The sequence below is a fragment of the Genypterus blacodes genome, unplaced genomic scaffold (assembly GCF_046128005.1).
Source record: "Genypterus blacodes isolate CSIRO-AG114 ecotype Tasmania unplaced genomic scaffold, CSIRO-AGI_Gbla_v1 ptg000058l_1, whole genome shotgun sequence".
Lineage (NCBI taxonomy): Eukaryota > Metazoa > Chordata > Actinopteri > Ophidiiformes > Ophidiidae > Genypterus > Genypterus blacodes.
This window is the reverse complement of record NW_027466870.1, coordinates 1692848-1716188: the sequence shown is the minus strand read 5'-3', so window position 1 is coordinate 1716188 and position 23341 is coordinate 1692848. Positions and strand designations below refer to the sequence as shown.

General features: G+C 47.5%; 2 protein-coding genes across 2 annotated transcripts; one reads left to right on the top strand and one right to left on the bottom strand.

Annotated features, from left to right (window-relative positions):
- Positions 1-3: 3 nt before the first annotated feature.
- Positions 4-9061, bottom strand: crlf1b (cytokine receptor-like factor 1b). The gene is made up of 8 exons (XM_076153485.1): positions 8263-9061; positions 5967-6245; positions 5239-5368; positions 4850-5022; positions 3187-3344; positions 2543-2711; positions 998-1179; positions 4-82 (listed from the first exon to the last, which is right to left on the bottom strand). The coding sequence occupies exons 1-8, from the start codon at positions 8318-8320 to the stop codon at positions 59-61; spliced, it is 1173 nt and encodes a 390-aa protein (XP_076009600.1). The 5' UTR covers positions 8321-9061; the 3' UTR covers positions 4-58.
- A 9-nt stretch (positions 9062-9070) lies between these two features.
- Positions 9071-19036, top strand: tmem59l (transmembrane protein 59-like). The gene is made up of 8 exons (XM_076153482.1): positions 9071-9998; positions 11194-11299; positions 11993-12087; positions 12183-12335; positions 16668-16773; positions 17453-17567; positions 17671-17788; positions 17925-19036. Exons 1-8 carry the CDS (start codon positions 9804-9806, stop codon positions 18081-18083), a joined length of 1047 nt encoding a protein of 348 aa, XP_076009597.1. The 5' UTR covers positions 9071-9803; the 3' UTR covers positions 18084-19036.
- Positions 19037-23341: the final 4305 nt, after the last annotated feature.

Sequence of the window (23341 nt, the reverse complement as noted above, 5' to 3'; positions counted from 1 at the left end):
TTTCTCGATGCTGTTCTTGGATTAAAACACCACAGTGGCGCTGAGGGGACGTGCTGTGCTATGAATTATCGTCTTGAAGAATCTGGAAGACAAAAGCAGACGGCTCACACTGGGGCGACTCAACAGCAACAACACCTAATCCATAAACATCACCGCCAGCGCGCTAATTGCTCCCTTCCTGCGTGCCAGTCTCGCTCATCCTCCTTGCCATTCTTTGCGTCGCCTCATTCTTATTCTCCGGGTGTATCCCTTAGGCGGCGACCTGTCAGGCCCACTGAACAAAGACATTATTCAGGCGACACGTCGGGGCCGTCGCCCTTATAAAGCGAAGACGGTGGGGAGACGAGCGACCTAATTGAGTCCGGTAGAGTAAAAGCATCCGAGGGTTCAAGGACTGAGCAGAGGATGTGGGCGGAAGGATGTGAACTCCTCGCAAAAGTCACGTAAACCTGGCAACGACCCGGTGGCTCTGCACGCCATTTGGCCCCAGTTACTTTGCGGGAGGAGCTCGTCACGCCAAGAGAAAACAAAACACAAAAGGAAGACATTACGCTGGGCCGTTAATGACGCTTACATGTTCATTTCTCTTTGTTGTGGTCATCGGATGAAGATCATAAGTCTACGTCGTTAAAATATGCCATAAAAATCAGAGTGCGTGACTTTGGACCAAACATGTGAGCGCGTCGACTTTTAAGCCGGTGCTTGTGGGGCCAAACTGTGTGTTCACCTGATCGTTAAGTACCAACTGACACATCACAGACGCAGCTGCATCAGGATCAATCTGTCCTGTTTAGTGTTCCGAAAAACTCATATAACTCCGTGACACAACACCAAGACTTAAGACGAGGGCGGGGCCAGAAGCTCAGGGTGTTTACAGCCCGGGACATGGATGTTGCAACGGCTCAGTGCGTGTGTGCGTGTGTGCGTGTGTGCGTGTGTGTGTGTGTGTGTGTGAGCAGAGGTTATGTAAAGAGAGAGAGAGATTCTGCTTACCTACCTGGTTGCGCGTTATATGCGATTTCTGCAGCCACACCCTCCACTGATCGTACAGTTTGATGGACATGCCGCTGCAGCCGTAGGCGTGCTTTCGGACCCAACCGAAGAACTGCTTGAGTTCCCGCCGCACTGTGGAGTTCTGCTCGTTGGGCTTGATGTCACAAGAGCCGCTCAGCACGCGCTCTGAGAGGGGGGGAGGGGGAAGGAGAGGGAGAGACAGAGGGAGAGGGGACCGTCAAGGTTACGCTCAGGCTGGTACAAGGTGAGTGCAGCTGATGTGCAGGCTGCTCCCATCGTGCTGCGAGAGAGGAACGCTGCTGACCCTGCACTTTTTAAAGAACATCAAACTTTGAAATGACTTACAGTCACGACCAAAGATCCTGAACATCTTAACAATAAAAACATCACTGACATGACACAGCACTTTAGACTGGCTGAGTGAAAACGCCTGAGATACGATTACAAGGAGGAGAGAAAGTATGACGTCTTCTTACTGAACAATTAATTCTTATATTGTTCAGGTCGTTTTACAAATTCATATAAAAAGTTTAGTACATTAGCTTCAAACATCATTCATTTTTAATACGAATACATAAAACACATACATTAATAAAAAATATTGTCTTCTATTTAAAAATATCAATTTATTTATTTGTTACATTTATTCCCTCCAACTTTTTAAAAATCAAAACTCAAAAGCAACAAACTTTCCGAGCCCTAAATTGTCATTTATATATTTATTCATTGGAATATGAGAGTATCAACAACTAATCTATTGTAGTAAAAAATAAAATTTGAATAAAAGCTTTTAACAAACAGTAAACCTGGTGTAACCTCCAGTGTTCAGGCGTTTGCTGTAGTAAAGTGACGGGCTGCCGTCCTGGCTGCCGGCGGAGCACAAAGCTACTGAATGCCAAAAGTCTGCCACAATCAATCCTATATGGCAAACAACAGAGCCTGATAACGACTTCCTCCCTCTGGGGAGTAAATACCACATAACCTATGTAACTCATTATCTGCTCCTCGTGGTTCCAAACCTGCTTCCACTCAAGCTTTATAGGCCCTGTGTGTGCCACGGACAGACACACAGCGTTTTAACTTGATCAATCTTTGAAGCCAACAACAAAAATCTATCAGACGTCCCCCTGGCTCTCTGCAGCTCCTTCTAATCCTGGCTGGAGAGATCTCTATCAAGGTATCGAGCCGATTGATGTTTGGCTTCTCCCGGGTCACATGCGGTTTGGATCTGGTAGTTGCGGATGTTGAATCTGGGATAAGGCCGTTGGTTTTCTGGCTTTAATTGGCAATGAAAGGTTGATTATTAGAGAGGAAAGAATGGTCAAGAGTCTGAGGGGAGGGTTTGAAAGCCAAAGTTCATCAAACCTCTCAGCACACCGCAGATTTTGTCTCTGCGGTCCCTGAAGAAACTCGCCTACGAACATTTGCACGCAAACATCAATCCCGTGTCTTTATCGGAAAAGGTCAACTTATCTCCAGCTGTACTAAACTACTTCTTTAGTTCTTTAGTTTTTCCCAGGACACTCACCGTTGCTGGGCGTGGAGGCGGCAGTCGGGTGGCTCCAGTCGCTCCAGATCCCGGCCTTCCTGGAGCCGTAGATGCCCACCGGGTTGCACCTCACCTGGACAAAATAGACGGTGCCGGGCCGCAGACCTGCCAGGCGACAGGACGTCTGGTTCCCGACATCGTCCACAACCTGGAATAAAGGAGGAAAAGATGAAGAGGACGAATGAAAAAGGTAAGGACAGACATTACACACTGTGTGTCACTCTGCTTTAGGCTGAAATGCTGAAATCCTTGTCTCCATTTGTCTGATCTTCCCTGATGCCACATCTGTACACACACACACACACAGCAGAAATACAGTATTTCAGTGTTCAGATGTGGCCAGAAAACATCAAAGATTCCAGAAGAATAAAACTGTCAAAAGCTCTAAGTTTGGATTTTAGGAGAAAAAAAGCAGACGCGTCATAAATCAAAAGCAGTCAAGTTTTACACACACAAGTACAGAGTTCTTCCCCCAGAAACCAGGAGGAAGAGGCTGAAAATACAGCAGGAGTAACATCCTCTTCATCATTTAGAGGATCAATCACTGAGCCACAGAGAACGTGTGTGTGTGTGTGCGTGTGGATGTGTGTGTGTGTGTGTGTGTGGACACGTGGGGTTTCCACCTTCCATTCATTGCTGTCCTCCAGTCTGTAACGGATCTGATACTTGGCCTGAAACAGGAAGTCCTTCAGGGCGGGGGGGCTGGCCCAGCGGACCGTCAGCTGGTCGTCGAGCTCCCCGACGCGACTCACTTGCACGTTGGCAGGAGGGTCTGTGGTCACTGGACAGGGACAAGGACAGAGACAAGGACAGGGACATTCACTGTCTCGGTTACAGTGCGAGCAGCAGACAGAGCAGCAGGAGAGTGTGTGCAACTCTCACACAGAACTAGGCACTATAGAAGCTGAAGTGTGTTTCTCATTGAAGCTACAAAGCCGCATTGTAAGACGTCCTTCACATGACAGGACACAACTGGAGGATCAATAGTACATATTTCTGCCCAGTGTGCAGAAAACAAGCTTATCTGTTCTTACTGGAGTGTGAGAGACTCAAATTTAAAACATGATCACGTCAATCAAATCAATAAATGACATTACATTTTAATATGATTACATTTAATGTATTTCCTTTGTTGGTTGACTTTCTTTTCTCTTTTAGAATCCAACTAAATATCAAAAATGTAATTTAAATTTACCATCAACTTAATTTCAGATTTTCGTACAATTTATAAAGTCTAAAATTAGTTTCAGATTTTTAAAGATAATTTTTTTCTAGGAGCAAGAATTTTCTAGAAATGTGACCCCTTTTTTTTTTACTAAGATATTTAAATTAACTTTCTGCATAACAAATAAAACTATCAAATAAAATGAATCATAAATAATCAGCCTCTGAACACTGTGACTTTTTACATTAACATTCCATCTCTGCTTTCAGGATATTAAAATCTGTAATGAATATTTTTTTACTAGCCATAAGTTTGTAATAAAGATTTTTTTTAAATATCAATACAAATCTTTATAATTTAAATCAATCTGGTGCCTCCAATAGAAGAATAAAGTGGCTGAGCCTTCAATCTGAGCCTGAGCTGAGCCTGAGCATGTCCACACGTCTCCCCTCTGCAGAGCAACCAGGTGCTTAGGTGGAGCTGACGGAGGCAAACGATAAGCGGGCGGCGGCACAAGAGGCGGGGGAGGGGAGGGGGATCTTATTAAAGTGTCTTGTAAAAGTGCTTCCCATTTGCAACATTCCACTCGGGACGTTCCCTCGCCGCCTTCGCTGCTGGCGTGCGACGCGCTTCACTGGTTCACGAGCGAGAAGGGAAAAATCACGGCCAAAAAAAATCCCGATGCAACCGCACACGACGACTCCCTCACTGCCGCCGACGCTTCTTCCAATTGGCGGCGAGGACGAATGGAGATAAAGGAACGCCGACCCTGGATAGACAATGTGGCGTTCACCGGAGGTCACGAGGCGACGCGACGAGTATTCAGAGGGACGCCTGCCATCACGCCGACGTCATCGCCGACATTTCTCACTCTCAAACCTGTGAGGTCATTACCGCGAGGTCTCGGCTCTGCGGTCGACTTTTACAACAAAACAGTTTATCTTTTAGAGTTGCAGCTTGAACCCGTAATGCAGTAAGAGTGGTGGTTGGAAGGAGCCAACCGTAAAAATAAATCCCCTCTCCCCCCGGGAAAGTGTGTTGGCCATATGCAGGAGACACACAGACCAACCAACAGAGAGGAGAGGAAGGAGAGAGGAGAGGAAGCTTCAGAGTTCACTCACCTACATCCAAGATGTCCAGGGTGATGATGTCAGAGGTGGCCGAGCCCAGCTGATTGGCCGCCTCCACCCAGATCTCGTAGGGGGTGAAGAGGGCGAGGTCGCGGGGGATGTAGCAGGAGTAACGCTGCCTCCCCGAGCCGTAATCCTCACACTCCTTCTCCCTGCCGTACCATCTGGAGACACAACCAAGAGCAAAATGACCTCAGAAAAGGCCTCTCGCGCGTGTGTGTGTGTACATGTGTGTGTGTGTGACAATCAAAATCAGCGTGGGCTCACTGTGTGGGTGCGCTAAGCGTGGCAGGTCATACACACTTGTTCTGTACATTGAGTGTTGGTGGAGGAGGTTAAGGTGATCACCTGTGAGCTGCAGCAGGTCTGGGGGCTCTCACCTCAATTTGTACTTGAGGGTGTATTTGGTTCGGATGAAGGTCTCGCCCCGCCCGCCCGGGCTCCACCTGCAGCTCAGGTCCTTGGTGTTGCGCGACCAACACGTTAAGTTGACGGGCTTTTCCGGCGGCACTGCGGACAAATCCAATGAAAAAGTAGAGTCAAACTGTTCTTTTCTCTCAGACGGACGTGATACAATCTGTCCTTTGAACCTTTAAACAGAAGCATTTGCTTATAGTAAAACATTTCTATAGTTCAAATAGAGTAAAAATACAACAAACTCCCGCGGTAACAACCCTGTGGTAAAGTAGGTCAGTCTATGTTCTGTATTTCTACACGCTGGTACACTGGTTTTGCGACCTGTCAAACCCAGCTGGAACTCGTAACATTAATAACGTCAACAATGGTTGCGTTCAATTTGGGGTCGTTAGTTTTATGAGCTGCACCTGTGCTCACGTCGCTCCGTCAGCTCAAACCTCTCCCGCAGTCAAACAACATTAGAAACAAACACGGCACGGCAGAGGTTCGACCCCCAATATCTCACATTAACGCTTTTAGATAATTATCTTTGACCCAAGGTAAGAAAATGGCACTTTAGTCGAGCAATACTCAATAAGATAAAATAAGACAGTCATTAATTTGCAGGTCTTTCTCTGTCGTTTTTAACTTTAGAATACACAGCTTCATGTCATTGTCTCCCTTCAAACGTGCACACACACCCGCCACTTACTGCCCACGTAGAGACAGGAGCCGGCCAGCACGTGTCCGTCCGCTCCGTGGCAGACCAGGTTGTCCCCAGACTGCTGCTGGGAGCCGTTGAGGCGGTGCAGGGTGACGCTCAGGACGTCGGGGCCCACCAGCCCGTAGGTGGCGCCGGCCAGACGGTGGCCGTTAAGGGTCCAGTACAGCGTGCCGGCGTGCAGGCCCAGCTCGGGGCTCAGCGTGCACGTGGCCGTCAGGCTGGAGCCCACGCGGAGGACGGGGTCCTGAGGGAAGATGACCGCAAACTCTGGGAAACGGAGACAGAAACAGGCAGACAGATTAACCAACATGACTAACTTGTTGTTTTGAGCCACAGGGTTCATCTTTATGCATACAAGGTGTTTCTGTTGTTCCGCTCAGGGATCTAACGGTTCTTTATGCATCACATTTTGATTCCCAGGCTCTCATCTCTCCGTAGACGCTGCTACATATCTGCTCACAACATCCAAATCAAGACTATTGTGCGATGCTTGATTGTGGGTCCATGTTACTCCAATGAGGTTTTAATTTAAGAAGCAAAGTCTCAAACGCTCCAAACTAGTCTGCGGATGTATTGGAGTTAAAACCATGATGACACCATTCATGTGTCTCATCCTCACCCCCGTCATCATCATCATCATCATCATCAGTGGAGCTGGAGTTCACCTTCACGTTCACTGAGGAACGATTGGTCTCGGTGCTGAGAACAACACGTCTCCAGTGGAGTGTGAGATGAATCTGCCAGGTTTCCACACAGAAATCATCTCTTGCCAACCATACGAAAACTTTGTGTTTTTCATACGAGGAGGAGGAGGAGGAGGAGGAGGAGGGAGGGGGAGCAGCACTGAGCCACAATAGAGAGCAGCAGCTCAGCACATATTTATGACCCGGTAATGAATTGGATTTATGGCGCCTCAGAAGGATCACTTAGAAAGGTCACCCTGGTTTTGTCAGTAAAACACTTGAATGCTTTTCCATCCCTCTCGCCCTCTTCCACTCGTTTAAACTTTGCTTTATGATTGATGCCTGTGAGAAAAACTTTTCTGCAGAGCGTTATCGACGTGTTGAGGTTTATTAGCCGTGCTGCGCTGTAAGGTCCACGCCAATACGCCGCTCCAACGGCCTGACGGGGTTAAAGAGGATCTGATGGGAGTGAAAATGCACCGACGTTAAAAAAAAAAGAGGAAAAGTTGCAAAACAAATGTTGTGCGGGATTAAAATCGACATAAAAAAACAAGCGGTCATGCTTTCATAACTAGAAGGGCACTCATCAGGGCGCATACCTCCACCAAGGCCGAATAATCCTCTAATTATGGCGTGCCGTGTCTCAATGACGCACTTCAAACAGTCATCACACTCAACAAATCCGTCTTACTAACACACACACACACACACACACACACACACACACACACACACACAGATGATATAGTTCAATATGACTTCCATTTGGTTCACAGGAACTCTGAGATGTGACCTCATGTCCTCCAGATCTGCAGCTCAGTTCAAGGCGACCAAACTTTTTTTTTGTTCAGATCTCTTCAGAAAGAAATAAGACAAAATGTTGGAAAAACGGTGAAAGAAAGTGACTGAATTCCTGAGGATTCTTCCATGGATCCCGACTCAACCTGCCCACCAGGTTTCAGGAGAATCAGCTCGTAACTTTCTGAGGAATCTGAGGAAACATACCTGAACATCAAACACGTCTGTAGAAATGTAACACATCTCTGCGTGATGAGGATGAGTTGGGGATATCAGCCTGTGTCGTTCAATCGGCCTCATTAGCCTCTCACCTGCTCTCTTTATTGCCTAAGTTGTCAGAGCACACACACACCTGATCCCTGCTGCTTTGTCCAGGTAGGAAATGTAACAAAAAAGCTTAAATTCGACTTAACTTGTTGCATTTGTGCAGCTCTGATCAATCCTTGTGAGCGGTCTAATTACAAATAAAGTGGAAAATCTGCACAGTAAATAATCAAACTTTAACATTCCTCTCTTTTCTTCTTCACTTTAAAGGAAGTGGAAGCAGCTGGAGGAGGATCTGAGCCCTGAGACCCAGTGGGTGAGTGAAGTCTTCGGGCGGTCTGACCTGAGTTTGGAGGGTAAAGCTGCACCCAGGCTGCGCACAGGAGGTGACACACACACTGTCGAGTAATGTGGCACAAGCGCACCTCCCCATCTAGTGTAAGTCTGAGCCAACACACACAAGCGTGCTAGAAAAGTAGCTTCCTGTCTGTCTGATTGTCTGTCGGCGTCTTGAGTGTGTAAAGTTTGGGGGTACTTACGCGTCGAGGAGAACAGCACATGTGGAACCAGCAGGAGCAGGAACATGAAGCAAAACATGGCTCTTCCTTTTCTCCTCTTTCTCCTCTCTGTCCTCTTCGCGCTGCCAGGACGTGAGGCAGAGGAAGGGGGAGAGAGAGTTCGCAAAGGGGGAGACTGAGTGAGTGAGCGGCTCCCTTTCGGCTTTCTGCTCGAAATGTTGCTCCGCCGCTTTGCGCACAAACTCGCTGCAGTGTCGTAAACGCAACACACGAAAAGCCTTGGAAACTCCGCTGTGTGGCTGCGCTGCGTTCAAGTTCACTGTTTTGCTCCTCCCTTGTTTTCCCACACAGTCACAAGTCATTATTGCTCCCAAACGTGTCCCCTCCCACACACCCCCCACCACACACACACACACACACACACACCCATACACACGAGTCCATCTTTCCTTACTATTCATTATTTCGCGTACTTTTCACATTTCTTTCCAGATTTTGCTATAACGGCTTTACTAAAGACAATTTTAACTTAACCATTATTACTGTTATCAATACTACTTCTGCAATATCAGCATACAGCATAACGGGTCTGATACGATCATTAAAGGAAGCTCGTCTTAATTCTAATTTCATGTTATTTGCACTTGTTTAGTTGGTGTTCATTCATTCAAGTCACTTAAAAGTTTCATGAAGAATAAATGCTTTTCTGGAAATATAAAAGATATAGTTTAATCAGAATAGAATGTTTGCACCTTGTCGAGTTGCTGATACAAGTTGCATATAACTGCTATAACTGATATTAAAAAGTGTATGCTACTACTACAATACTACTGATGATAATAATAATAATAATAATAGTAACAATAATGATAATGACCTGTGTAAATTTATTCTGCTATGTATTCAAAACGTATTTACAAATTTAATGAACAATATATAACTGGTAGAGCAGTAATATTATCAATTAATCAAACTAATAACATAACCAAATAAACACATTTGTCTCTCATTAAACACAGTGCATCAGTGTTAAGAACCCTCAGCTTCATTTACATATCGATTTATTTATTTTTTGCTTCTTCTCCCAATCTGATTTGAGTTCCAGTGATTTGTGTCCCACTTGTCTTCCAGTCCAATCTTTCATTTCAACTGATAATAGCAATATTGATGAGGGATCGATCATCTGCCTGATCCATGATGGACATCTGCGGCCCCTGGATCACTTTCTGCTCTCTGCTTTTTATGAATTTCATCACCGGCACATTATGCACTGCAGTGAGGGCTGGTCTGCGGCTTCTTCTTCTCTCCGTGTGTGTGTGTGTGTGTGTGCAAGTGTGTGTGTGAGGGGGGGTTAACGTGTGCGTGATGATGATCTGCGTGACGACACGAGGAGCAGCAGAAGCGGATCGGAGGAGCAGACAGGAGCCGGGCTGAGCAGCAGCAGCAGCACCCAGCAGCACCGCCGCCACACAGACACCCAGCTCCGGCTCAGACTCCACCGCTCCTCTCCTCCTCTCCTCCACCTCTCTCTCGCCTCTCTTCTCCTCTCCGCAGGGTGTGAGATGCTCCGGCTCGGCGGCTGCAGGATGTGCGTCCTCTCAGCCCTCCTCTCGGTGCTCCTGGCGGCGCTAACGGCAACGGCGGCGGCGGCGACGGCAACGGCGGCGTCGTCCGATCTGTTTGACAACCAACTGGGCGACATCAATTACTGCAAAAAGCAATGCCAGCTCACCATCAAAAACAAAAGCCCCGCTAAAGTAAGTCAAGCCCGCTGCGGAGAGGCGGAATCAGCTGCTGCCTCTCAGCGCCTGCATTATGCTGCAGATATGCAACCCTAATCAGCGTCGAGCGTACAAAACAAAACGTGATTATGTTTCCCCCCCGCGAAACCGATCAATAATCGTGTGTGTGATGATTGCGTTTAGATCTGCGCATTGTGTCAGACTGGCTCCGGCTATTCTCTGCATCCTGGTGGACATTACGATGCTCAATTAGGCCGGAGAAGAAAAAAAAAAACTCGATGCAGCTCCTTTTTGCATCCTTAGCCAAGAAGTCAACTGCATCGAATCGTTCTCGAATAATCGATCATTTCCTCATCCGCAGCTCTAAGACCCGCCAGGCCCACAAGTGAGGCCATTACGAAACCTTGAATGGTGTTTATCAGGCGGTGATGCTGCTGCAGCCTCACGGAGCAGGAGGTACCTCTCCATGGCGCATAGAGGAGCTTTAGGTTCGGATGTTTTTCCTCTCTGCGCTCCTCCTGTGTGGAGCTCAGGTGCGGTCCGAACATCACGCAGAGGAGAGCTGCAAACACGGATCACGCTAGCATCTATTTACTGTCTTTGTCACGCACTAGTTTGGAGATTTGTGTTGTTTTTTTTCTGCAATGCATATATGCAGATGATGGAGTTTATATGGAAAATACTGGGAAGGAATTGTAGAGATATATACTAAAACAAACACAGTCGCACAAAATATCATACAATCTACCGGATTGAGTTGAGAAACACATGTATGTTCTTTGTGTGTCCTCTTGTTAAAGCACAACAGAGACACAAAGGACACTGGCCGGTGATTTCTACTCCGCTCAGGGAATCTCTTTGTCAGTTCTGTTCCCATAGCGATCACAAGGGGGCGCTGTTTCCTCACGTTACTCGTGTCAGAGGAAGACCAGTGCTGTACCTCTGTTCTGCTCTCTCCTTCTCTCCTTTGACTTTGTTTTGCTTTCTATCAACCCCCGGACACGAGTGTCTCTGAAACTCTATAATAGAGCAGCTGCACCGTGGCATTATGAGATGCCATAACTCACCCGTCGCCATATTTTGCGTCAAGGTTATTGTGGGTTTTTAAGTTTATGCAAGAGTGTAGGAGACATCTGTAATTTTGTATCTCCCTTCCTCCCTCCCTCTCCTTCCTTCTCTCTCTGCCTCTCCTCTGCGGACGGGCTGCTAGGACTCGGTAATGAACGCCTGTCACCGTGGCTGTCGCCTCTACTCCATCTGCCAGTTCGTCAACGGGAACGCCGGCTTCAACACCAGCAGGGAGGAGTGTCAGGGAGGTGAGTCAGATGGTTTGTTTTTTTGGAGCTAGTTTGGCCAAGGCCGTAATCTAAATAGCTCCTTCAAATTTGGCCCCCGTCCTCCCTCGTCCCCTCCCGTCCTCCCTCCCGTCCCCTCTCCTTATACTTAAAGGACTCCAGCCTGTTTACTCGGCCCAACGTGAGCTCTCACTCTCCCTCTGATGTAACTCGGCTCATCATCATCATCCCAGTGTTTTCTTTGTCCTGGCTGATGTCAGTGAAAGGCGGCGGGGCTCAGCGTGTGTTTTCTGGCCGTCTGACGCTGTCCAACCCGGTTTGAATCACTGTATCGGAAATCGATGATGTGATTTGCCGTCCAGACAGCAGATGCCCCCATGCCCCCCATTTTAATAAGGGTACCATGGAGTGAGTCGTCTCTGCAGGAGCCGCCGCCGCCTACAGCGTCTCCCTCGCATCTTCATTCATCTTCCTCACACAAATAGACCGCCGTCTCTTTCATTTTTTTGTGTCCCTTCTGTTCGTCTAACTCTACTCCTCTTTGCCCTTTCATGCTTGTTCACTCTCTATTTTCTCTCCTCTATTTGCACTTCCCGTCTCTCCCTCCCCTCTGTTCTGTCATGCTTCTTCTTTCATGCTTAACATCTCCCCCCCTCCTCTCTCTCTCTCTCTCTCCCTCTTCCCCTCTCTCCCTCTCTCTCTCCCTCTCTCCAGCCTGCCAGGAGGCATACATTAAGCTGCTGGAACAGGATGCCTGCAGCACCGGCTGTGCCAGTCAACCCTCTGAACCTGAGATCATGAGGAGGAAGGTGAGAACGGCAACTCTGCACTCGTGGTACCATGTTGATTGGGGACTTGTGGGTGTCATCATCGTCATAACGCTGTGCTGCCGTCTCCCGTGCAGCTGAGGGCTCTGACTCACCGCCCTAAGCCTCCCTCTGTCATGGAGGCTGTGTCCGGCTGGTGTAACGACATTGTCAGCTCAGCCCAGAGCTTCATCTCCTCTACTTGGACTTTCTACCTCCAGGCTGATGATGGGAAGGTTGTGGTATTCCAGGTAAGGAAGTCCTGGATGTCGCGGTCAAGCAGGGTTTGTTTTCATGCCTGTGCTTGACTCAACACCCATGTCATTATTTTGTAATATGTACAGCCAGTAAGTAGTTCCCTCTGACCACAGTTTGGGAACCACTGCACCGCCCCACCAGGCCTCCACAGTAGAGACAGAGAGCAAACCTACCGCAGAGTTTCACAGAATAAGAGTTTAAGCTCTGTTCTATATCTGACAGTCTGGTGATAGATGATGTGGTCATCCTGATTATTCTCTAACTGCAGTAACTCACACTAAAGCAACAACAACAACAACAACAACAACCCATCCTGCAGAGTAGTAGTAGCAGCATCAGCACAAGTCTGTGTGTTTTCCTCCACGCAAACGAGGGAAACCATTCAGAATTAGTCATTTAGCCGTTTTCGGTCGAGTCGGCACGTCTCACAAATTGCATTTGGGAACAATCTGACCGCGCAGTCCGTCTCACACTGGGATGTGAAAGTGTGTGTTTGTTTCTGCCTGTATAGAGTTGATGTGTAGTGGTGTGTATGATGATGATGTAGTAGTGGTACGATCCAGAGGTCGGTATATCTCCGCTGTGTAAATGCTTTTACTTTGTCGCCCACTATCATAAAGGACAAAGCCGCTGGAATCTATAAATTCCCTCCCCTCCTGTACGTTACGCCGCCATTTTCATCTCTTGTGTTTTATGCCTCAGGTTGGAGGTCAAACCCATGTCCGTCACCCATTACAGATTATTATCCACGCTATCCTCTGCTTCCTGTTGAGCGCTGAGGTATACTCTCTGCTACACGCCGCCTTTGTGCTTGGGTCAGAGCCAAAACATCACACAGCCATTTTAGAGTCTATGCATCTGTGTGAAGGCTGAGGGAACAAGGACGCGTGGCAGGGAAGGAAGGGACAAGGTTGGAGCACACACACACACACTCCTCGCAGCGTGTTTATTGTTTAAATGATAGCACAGCTCTCAGCAGTGTACACACTTAATAACCCGACGGGGTCACACACTGTGGCGAGCTCGCTTCAGGCGCCCGAGAGCTGAAAGGAGAAATCATCTGGATTCATTAAGTTTGAACTCAGGCGGATAAATAATGGTCGTTTATTTCTCTCTGTTTCTACTCGGAGCTGACAATCGCTCATGTCAAGGCTCCATTGATTCAACTTGTGTTTTTTTATGTGCACACGTTCCTCCCTTTGCCTCACACAGAACACACTGGTGCATTAGGCCTCACACACACACACACACACACACACACACACACAAACTCCACGCTGCATCCCTCATGTTTCCTGTTTGGATAATCTGACTTTGATGGCAATTTTACTTACATACTCTAAGTGAAGCGTTCTGAATGAAATTACAGTATTTGTGCACAAACAGATGAGCTCCTATAAAACAAAAGCAGCAGACTGTGTGTGTGTGTGTGTGTGTGTGTGTGTACTGGAAATCATTACGAGACTGGCTGAGGGGCAGAGCCGAGCTTGTGCTGCCCTGCGTCACGTAGAGAAGCATAACATGAAATTACCCATTTTTCCTTACGGACTTGTTGGTTGATGGATGTTTGCATTTCACGGCCGTGACACGTGAGCCGAGGCGGAGAGGGGAAGCCGGGCTCACGGGGCTGCGAGAGGCCATCAGCCCTGTGTTTAGCGGGCAGCTGGCAAACTGCCACCGACGTGACAGATTGACTTTGTGAGCGCTGAAACAACAGGAGAAAAAAAAGCTCCAGCGCAGAGACGAAGAGACGGGGAGACACGGCTGCAATCTAAATCATGTGGATACAAGCAGAGTGTCCTTACAGACCCATCTGCCCCTCTGTGTGTGTGTGTGTGTGTGTGTGTGTGTGTGCGCAAAGCAGCAGTTGGTTCAGATATTAGAGGTGGATTTTGGAGGACATCTCTTAAGTTATTCAAAATAAAGATTAACTACTAACAAATCCCCACTTATTCTAATGAAACCCTGATAAATCCCAGCTTTTGTCTTTTCTGTCTCTTTCTTTTCTGCCACCTCGTCACTTTGACAGATCAGCCCCATAAACAAGACCTTTTGTGTTTACATGTTAAGGCTAAATCCATTTTAAAAGATGCAAACAGTGCAGAATACAGATTGCATAGCAGCTTTTAAAGGGAATGCATTGAGTTTGTGTGGATCAGGAAGGATCTGGTGGAATGTTTAAACAGACCATGAGGAGGCGTCACAGTCATTAGATGGATTTGGTTCCACATGTATCGCCACAACTTCTATACACTTTGTGGTTATTTTGAGTTTTTATGACCAATTAGCATCTTACTTGCACCATAGTGTACCAGATAATAATTGAACAATCTGTCTCCGTGGTGATTGATGTTCCAATGGCTTTGTTGCAGTCGTTGCTCCGTTGAACTGAACTGTGTGAGGAAAAGGTCAGCAGCTCCCGTCAGGCTTGTTTGTTCTCTGGCTGGATGCAGCTTTTCCCCTTAACTAAGTGCCCTTTACACATTTGCTTCAGCGTGTTAAGTTCCTTTAGAGTTAAAATTCTTTTTGCATGAATTTGTTGATCCCCTGTAAGAAACAGAATTCCATCCTGATCCAAAATCAACCCAATAAGGGAAGTGAGAGTCGGTTTAATTGCTCTCTCTCTCTCTCTCTCTCTCTCTCTCTCTCTGGGTGAGAAGTTTACGCTCTCTCTCTATCCCTTTTTCTCTCTCTCTCCCTCTCCCTTCCTCCCTCCCTCCTCACTCTACCTCTCTCTCCCTCTCCCTCTTTCTCTCTGTGTGTGTCTCTCCCTCTCTCTCTGTCTCTCCCGCCCTCCCTCCCTCCCTCCTCACTCTACCTCTCTCTCCCTCTCCCTCTTTCTCTCTCTCTCTCCCTCCTCCCCCCCCCCCCCCCCCCTCTCTCTCTGTCTCCCTCTCTCCCTCCTTCCTTAAGCCTCCCCTCTTGTCTCTTGCGTTCGCTCTCATAATGCATGACAGATGCACATCGGGCCCCGCTCGTTCCGATGGCTCGATCTCTCCCGGGCCTCAGCCAATGAGAACCCTCCTCCCCCCCACCCTGCCCCCCCTCCCTCGGTTGTGCCCAGGCCCTTTCCGCTGCTGCATCTGGTTTCAATGCTCTGTGCGAGAAAACATGTCTTGCTAAGGGTAATAAAAGCGGTTGTGAAATAACTTTGTCAACAAAAGAAGTCTGGAGGTTTGTAAATGTTTTGGGGAAACAAACAAACCGACCAACCAGCCATGTAGCCATGTAGCCATGTCTCCACATTAGACTACAATATTTTGCCTGGTCGCACATTTGGATTGTGCTTCCAGCAAAAGCAGCTCAGGAGGAACAAAGGTGTCAGAATCACTAAATACAGGGAGCTCCACACCAACGAGAAGAATGGACTGTACTGAAGATGCTCGTGTGTGTTTGTGTGTGTGTGTGTATTGCTGAAGATGGCAGAAATATTGTTACAACAAGCTACGGTTGCTGTTGTAGTGGATGGAGAGGGGGGGGGGGGGCAGGGGGGGCAGGGGGGGTCAGCAGTGGGGGGAACCAAAATCCTCTTTTAATGAGTTCTCCAGGGGAACCAGAAACACAGCGCACATAATGAAACACGCAACAGTACAAACACGGACAGCCTGTGTGTGTGTGTGTGTGTGTGTGTGTGTGTGTGTGTGTGTGTGTGTGTGTGCGCGTGTGCGTGTGCGTGTGTGTGTGTGTGTGTGTGTCTGTGTCCTGCTCTAGTCCATAACGGTTGTTTAAAATCCATCTTTCTACGTTGCCTGCGTCCCGGGTCAAGTGGCTTTTGACAGGTTTAGCTGCGTGAGAAAGAGCAGAGCGACGACACACTGATGCATGATGGGAAATAACAGGAGGAAGGATTCTTTTTAAGACTGTTAGAATGGCTTGAATTAGATCAAAAGTCACTCATAGCTTTGTTGGACTGACATTGTGGGTTTTAATTGAAATGTGCAGTAAATTCTTCATATTTTCAATATAAATCCCACCTCACAATGACCTGAACAGACCTGACACTGAGGGGAATAGCTGATATCTGAGCCTGACCTCTGACCTTTCCCTTGAGCAGTGCAAAGAAGAAGATAAATTAGAGTTTTAGTATTAGTTACACTTCATTTAGAGGCTTAGATTGAAACTTTCCAGTTAAAATGCCTCAAGAAACTTTTGTAAATGTAAAAATATCAGGTTTGGATTTGGTCTCCTGTGCTGTTTGTCTTCATCCCAGCCAACTATTCTTAGTCAGCACTCTGCGGTCAAACACACACTTTCCTGAGCGTCTCTCCGTGCTGTGATTGCTGAGTGAGTGAGCGTGTGTGTGTGTGTTGTTTTTGGTTCCTCAGAGCCAGCCGGAGATGGAATACACTCTGCCCGAGCTGCAGGCTCCTCGATCCAACGTGGCAGACAAACCCTGGCCTCAAGTCCACTCTCACACCCAGAGACCACATGGTGAGAGCAGACACACACACACACACACACACACACACACACACACACACACACAAGCACACAGAGGTTCGATTGGCATGTGACCCTAAATTGAGTGACAGTCTCTGTGTGTTTCTGTCCACATGTGTTCACACAGGACAAGTTGGACAAAAATCTAAACTTTAATCTTATCAAAGGAGAATAATAAATCAAGTTCTTCCACTTTTAGACGTCTCCAGACTCGTTTGAGAGGTGACGTGTTTATTTACTCCAGCCCGGGATGGAAAAGCCTTCAAATTTGAGGTTTTCCATGTCATTTAATGCTGAATTTGATGGATTACGTCATTCTAAACTCTTCAAAGCTGGAGACAGAAGGCCAGACCGTCAATTAAAATAATAATTCCCCAATTTTGAGGGATTTTCCACGATGCAGTAACATGCAGCAGATCCATTTGAGGCCTCAGTAATCTAACACTGACAGTTACCATTGTTCTCTTTGACTTTGATACTTGAGCACTTCTGACTGCTCCTAGTTTTATTTATCATCACTTAAGTAGAATTTCCAATATTAGACATGTAGTTACACGAACAAACCACATCATTCACTCATTCCTCTGCCTGTCGCCCTGGTAACTTGCTGTGTTTCGTCCTGTTTCCACCTGATGTCAGCTTTATTAAAGACTGGATGTCTCTTCTGCAGGCGTGAGGGGACGCGGGGAGAAGGGAGGACCCAAAGCCGGAGGTAAAGGGAAACACGCCGTCCAGCACGCAGACGACCCCACGGCTGAGCACGACTTCCTGGGCTGCATGTCCAGGTGAGTCCACGCTGACAGGACGTCCTCAAGAGGTCACTGACTTGTCTCACTCCATCCTCTCGTCTCTCTTTCTCGTCCCTCGTCATGTCTCTTGTCTCTGCAGGCGCTCTGGTCTCCCGCGGTGGATTTTAGCGGCCTGTCTCTTCCTGTCCATCATGGTCATGTTGTGGCTGAGCTGCGCAAGTCTGGTCACCGCACCCGAGCAGCACATCAAGACGCAGGTACACACACACACACACACGCACACACACACATAGACAGAGTGTCGATGTGATTTTCCCTCTTTTTGTTACTTTGACTCCTGCAAATGAATAAATGATGGATTGTCTCACTGTCTCATGCTCGCTGTGACTCCAGCTGAGCATCAACGGAGACAAGGAGTTCCTGGACACCGCCCACAAAGTCAACCCTTACCACCTGACCCCCGTGATCGCCGTCGCCGTGAAGCAATCGGAGGAGAGCCAGGAGGCCGGGCCACTGCCGGTCAAAGTCGACCTGAACAAAACCTGCGTTTAGACGGGACCCCAGCCGGGGCGGGACAGCGGTGTCTCAGATTCCCACCCTGCCAGAGGGGTGAAAACAAAACGCATCACGTTTTTTAAAATCTATTTTTCAGAGCATGGCACCCTCCCGTCCTTTAAACGTTCCCTTCCTGAGCGCTCTGAAGTGATCTGAGGGGGTTTTCAGTTTAGCTGTATGCTTGTCATGGGTTTCATGTACAGTGCAGATTTACGCAATGTCATCCAGCTCCATCTCAGCATCCTTGTCGATCAACCTGTTCATTTCCTATTTAATAAATCAATGGACGGTAAAGCGGGGGGCACACAGAGAGACGACAGTCTCCAGCTGAAAGGGTTCATATCGTTTTTCCGCGTCTAGCGCAGACCAAAGGCGAGATTCAATTCCGACTCAAATTTCCTCATTCTCACAATTTGGATTAGTTAATGGCTCGCTGAGAGGAGGGAAGAGAGGACGGAGAGGCCAACGGAAGTCGAACAAAAACACTGAGAGCTTTTGCGGGTGCTGCAGGAAACGGCCTGAGCTCAGCAATTTCTGCTCCGTTTTCCGCATTACTGTAAACAATGGGACCCGACGGGACAATGTCCTAAAACAGGTCTTCAATGTCCTAAACCGGAAATCGAAACTGATCCGAGGTGGCTCAGACGTCTCACACAGAACCGGAACTGGTGTCTGCCGGCCACTGGCACCTCGCCGCTCTGCGCCTGCGTGTCCTCGGCCTGCAGACACCAGATCCAACCAGATTGGCACACGACTCAGCCGGTTGCTCCGTTTAGAAATGTCATTTTGAAAGGAACTTCCTTCTGTATTTATTCAGTCATCGAAACGCGATACCTATTAAATAGTGTTATTGAAGTGCCATGTACAGCAAATTCATCCCCGCGAACATAATTGCTCTGTCTGTATAATATGCTGTGACACGGATTAGAAGGCGACACACACTCACACACACGTGGGAAGGGGGGGGGGGGGCTACTGCACTCACTGCTGTATTATTATGATCATATTATTGCTCTTATATCACTGAGAGAGTTGAAGCTCTTAAACGTGCCATGTGCTTTCTAATAGTCTGACTCTTTTGTATGTCTTAGGAGCACATATACTGAAGGAGAACCTACGTAAGTGTAACGCAAAAGCTTTTCACATAGATCTTTGTTACCGAAGAGTTGCACAGTATTAGAGAAGAGTTTCCGTTTAACCCCTTCCTCAGTGCTTTTGATGTCCCGTAGCGTAGCTCTCTTTGAAACCAATAAACCGTGCATGCAAGTAACGCTTTGGATAGTTTACCTTAACCTCGCCCAGGCCGCTATGGCAACACTCCACTGTAGATTTGTGACTGATTGATTGATTTTTTTGCGGCGTTTTTTCTTTGGTGTTGCAAATTTCCTGTAAACACTGCATAATACTGAAGAAGAATGACAATGTTCTCATTATTTACACAATTTACATAAAGGACTCGTAATTAAGAAGCCATTCGAAGTCAGAACACAAGGCGTATCCTAGGCGATATGATAGCAGTTTCGATCTGTATTGTTTCATTTTTACTGTTTTGTTTCTTTACAATGAAATGATACAACATGATGAATAAAGTGTTTTCATGGTAAACAAATAAATAAGAGATTTAATGAGGTTATTGTTCAGCTGTTGTGTAATGCCACAATGCTAAGAGTCACGTTGTCTCCATCACACAAGTTTACGCACACACACATACACACACATACACACACACACACACACACATACACACACACACACACACACACACACACACACACACACACACACACACACACACACACACACACACACACACACACACACACACACACACACACATTAACTGCCTTCCATATCCTGGTTGTAATGAGTGTTCCCGTCCACTTGGTGGCACCAAAGTCTTGGGAGTTCCTCGTGAGCTTCTAGGACCTTCTGCAGTGAAAGCTTCATTTTGAAAAAGTGTTTCTTTGACCAAAACAATCCATTATTTTTGGAATTAATGAACGAAATGAATGAATGAATGATGAAGTGAGTCTGTTTGTTATTATTTTTACACCTGAATTCTCCAGCAGCCTGATAGAGGATTCTTATTTTGACTTTTTGCTTTTGATATTTTCTTTGATTGATATCTGATGATGATGATGAAACTTATTCAGGTTGTTTTGATAACAAAGAAACTTAAAACAAAGAAACTACCTGAGAATGGAGAATGTCGCTTATCAATGAGTCCTGCTTTCCTGCATCATGAGCCAAACGTCACATCACTCTTTGCATATCTACAGTAACATGTATGTTCTTTGTCGTCTTCAGATGAGAGAAGCATAGAGGAAACGCGCTTTGGCTTCTGTGTCACGGAGACAAAAACGGAGCAGATACAATGAATAATTAATCAAAACACCGCAAAACAAGAAGCAGAACAGAGCTTCTGGTGCATGTTCCCCAATTAGCATAGGAGGCTGGTTCAGTGAAACATCTAAACACGCCTCTGAACCGTCACAGCCGACACACAAAAACACTTTGGTAGTGTTTGTAGTTTTACTTTGGGTTGTGTTTTGGAGAGGAAGATAGAGAGGAACATCAATGGCCACTGCGGGTTGTTTCTTGGTGCTGCATGAAGGTGGCAGAGCCTGAATCAGAAGAAGTGAAGTTCAGGTTCAAGAGACTTAATCTGTGAACCAGTACCCCAGGACTCTTCCTCCTACTCCTCCTCTTCGGCCTCACACAGGCCAATTTGTTTAAACGGCTGTGGAGGTGAAGGATGCGAGTGTGTATTTCCGAATTGCAGCGAAACGTGTGTGTGTGTGTCTCCACTCTGCTCGTCTCCCGTACAATTGGACACTTTAGGTAAAGAGAGAACAATTGGCTGCATATCCCACTGTAGTGCCACTCCACTAACTTGACTGGGCCCCGGCCTCTGCTTCATCTGCAGGGAGAGAGAGAGAGAGGAACCCCAACCACAACAAGCTGGAGAGAGCGGGAGAGAGAGAGGAAGAGAGCGGGAGAGAGAGAGAGAAACAATGGCTTACACTGAAGACGGTCTTGTGTGATTGTCCAACGTGCGTCTCTCTAAAAATAGATGTCTTTGTCTTTGTGTAGATGTGGCGTGGGAAGGAACAACAAAAGCAACTAGAACGGCTTGTGCTCTTCACGTGGAGGGACGCTGACTCATTGGACGCAAATGCAATCTGTTCTCTCTCGCCCTACCTGTCCCTCGCTCCACCCGTCTGTTGACGCAGGGAAGGACAAACTGATTTATGATTCCCGTTGCCTCTGGCTCAGACAACACACACACACAAACACAAACACAAACAGACACACGCCGTTTGTGACCTGATGAGGGCACCGTGTGAACCATCACACGGTTTGGACGCCCGTTCAGTGTTCCAGCTTTCAGCTCTGAGTGCGTCCATCACACTTTTCCTCTTTCTTATTTCCTCCTCTTCCTCATCATGTTCTCTTTCTTCTCTCGCTCTCTCTGTCTCTTTGTGTCGTCTATTACGTTGCTAAAGCAGACAGTTGTTGAGTCTCTCTGCCAATCAACACCAGTTGTGATGAGTGCCTCGTTCACCAGTGGGGTGCGCGCACACACACACACACACACACACACACACACACACACACACACAGAGCTCAGAACCCCCCCCCTAGACTTTGGCTGCTACTTAGTTAATCATCCATAGGGGGCGCCATGGATTCAGGTTTGAGCGCTGGTGGCCCCAGTATTACAGTTTAATGGTTTATGTGAGTGAGGAGGCAATCTCTCTCTCTCTCTCTCTCTCTCTCTCTCTCTCTCTTGCCCCCTCCCTCTCTCGCACCCTCCCTCTCTCTCTCTCTCTCTCTCTCTCTCTCTCTCTCTCTCTCTCTCTCTCTCTCTCTCTCTCTCTCTCTCTCTCTCTCTCACTGTGCTGCTGCTGTTGCTCTTATCTGGCCAGACCTGCTGCAGGAGCCAACCTGCAGTGCATTAAACAAACCGCCACACACATGCACACATACACACTCACACCACTGGATGTGTTTGTGTGACTGACTGTGAAAATGAACAGAATAATGAGAGGAAGAGAGACACCCAGAGACTGTTAGGAGAGAGAGAGAGAGAGAGAGAGAGAGAGAGGGAGAGAGAGAGAGAGAGAGAGAGAGAGAGAGAGAGAGAGAGAGAGAGAGAGAGAGAGAGAGAGAGAGAGTTCATCACTGGGATTGATTGGCCGGCCTATTGAGAGGTGAAAGGTATATTTGTGAATAATTCACAGTGTGAGCCGGTGAGGAAGATGTAATGGCTCCTCACTCTGAGTTATGAAGTGAAATCAAGCTGCATGAGGACAACAGGCCTTGAAAAACACAAGAGTGATATGTAGATGTGTTTACGTCCCACTCTGGGCCGCCGCGTCCTCACCGCTGCTCGGCTAGCTGTGAATCTGTGAACAATACGGCTGATGTGTGTCTGTATGTGTGTTTTACTGTCAACTTTCAGCCGTCTGAAGTTGTGCGTCAAGTCAAGTGTGCGACACGTGTCAAAGTGAATGTGATACGGTGTCAAGTGAAAAGTTTTGTGTGTTCTTGGGGAATGACACACATTTGTCCATCTCTGTCACTGTCTTCTTGTCTCACACAGAGAGAGAGAGAGAGAGAGAGAGAGAGAGAGAGAGAGAGAGAGAGAGAGAGAGAGAGAGAGAGAGAGAGAGAGAGAGAGAGAGAGCCCAGCGGACTTGTAGCTCTAACTTTATCTGTCATAGAGCTCCGTTGCTCATAACCAAAGATTCAAACGGCGCTTTCGAACATGTCAAATCACAATTCCGAGCACATTGTGTGTTCTCCACCCTCTGCCTCGGTGTCTTTCTCAGCCGTAGCCGCCATGCACGTACACAGCACACGGGGAGACAGACGTGTACATACAGCACGGATGCTACCCGGACTATTAAACTCCAAGCTGCCCGACACGCAGCTCTCTCCAAACGGAGCGCGCGGGCATGTGTGGCCGGTTTCAAGCTGCCCTCTCTGTGAATTGATTCTACTATGAGCCTACACGAACCTCCGCTCTCAGCAGCGGGGGTGAACCCTAGAAAACACCGAGCACCTACCGGCTCTAATCCCAAATCCGTCTCACAAAGATACAAAAGCGGGTTTCAAAGCGTTTATTTTTGTTGTTTTGTCACCAAATCCCCGGCCGGCGTCGATTTTACTGCGAGATTTGCCTCCCCTCCCTGCTCCTCTCACCCCCGCGTCGCGAAATGGAACATTCCACAATTTATTCCAGGGAAAGA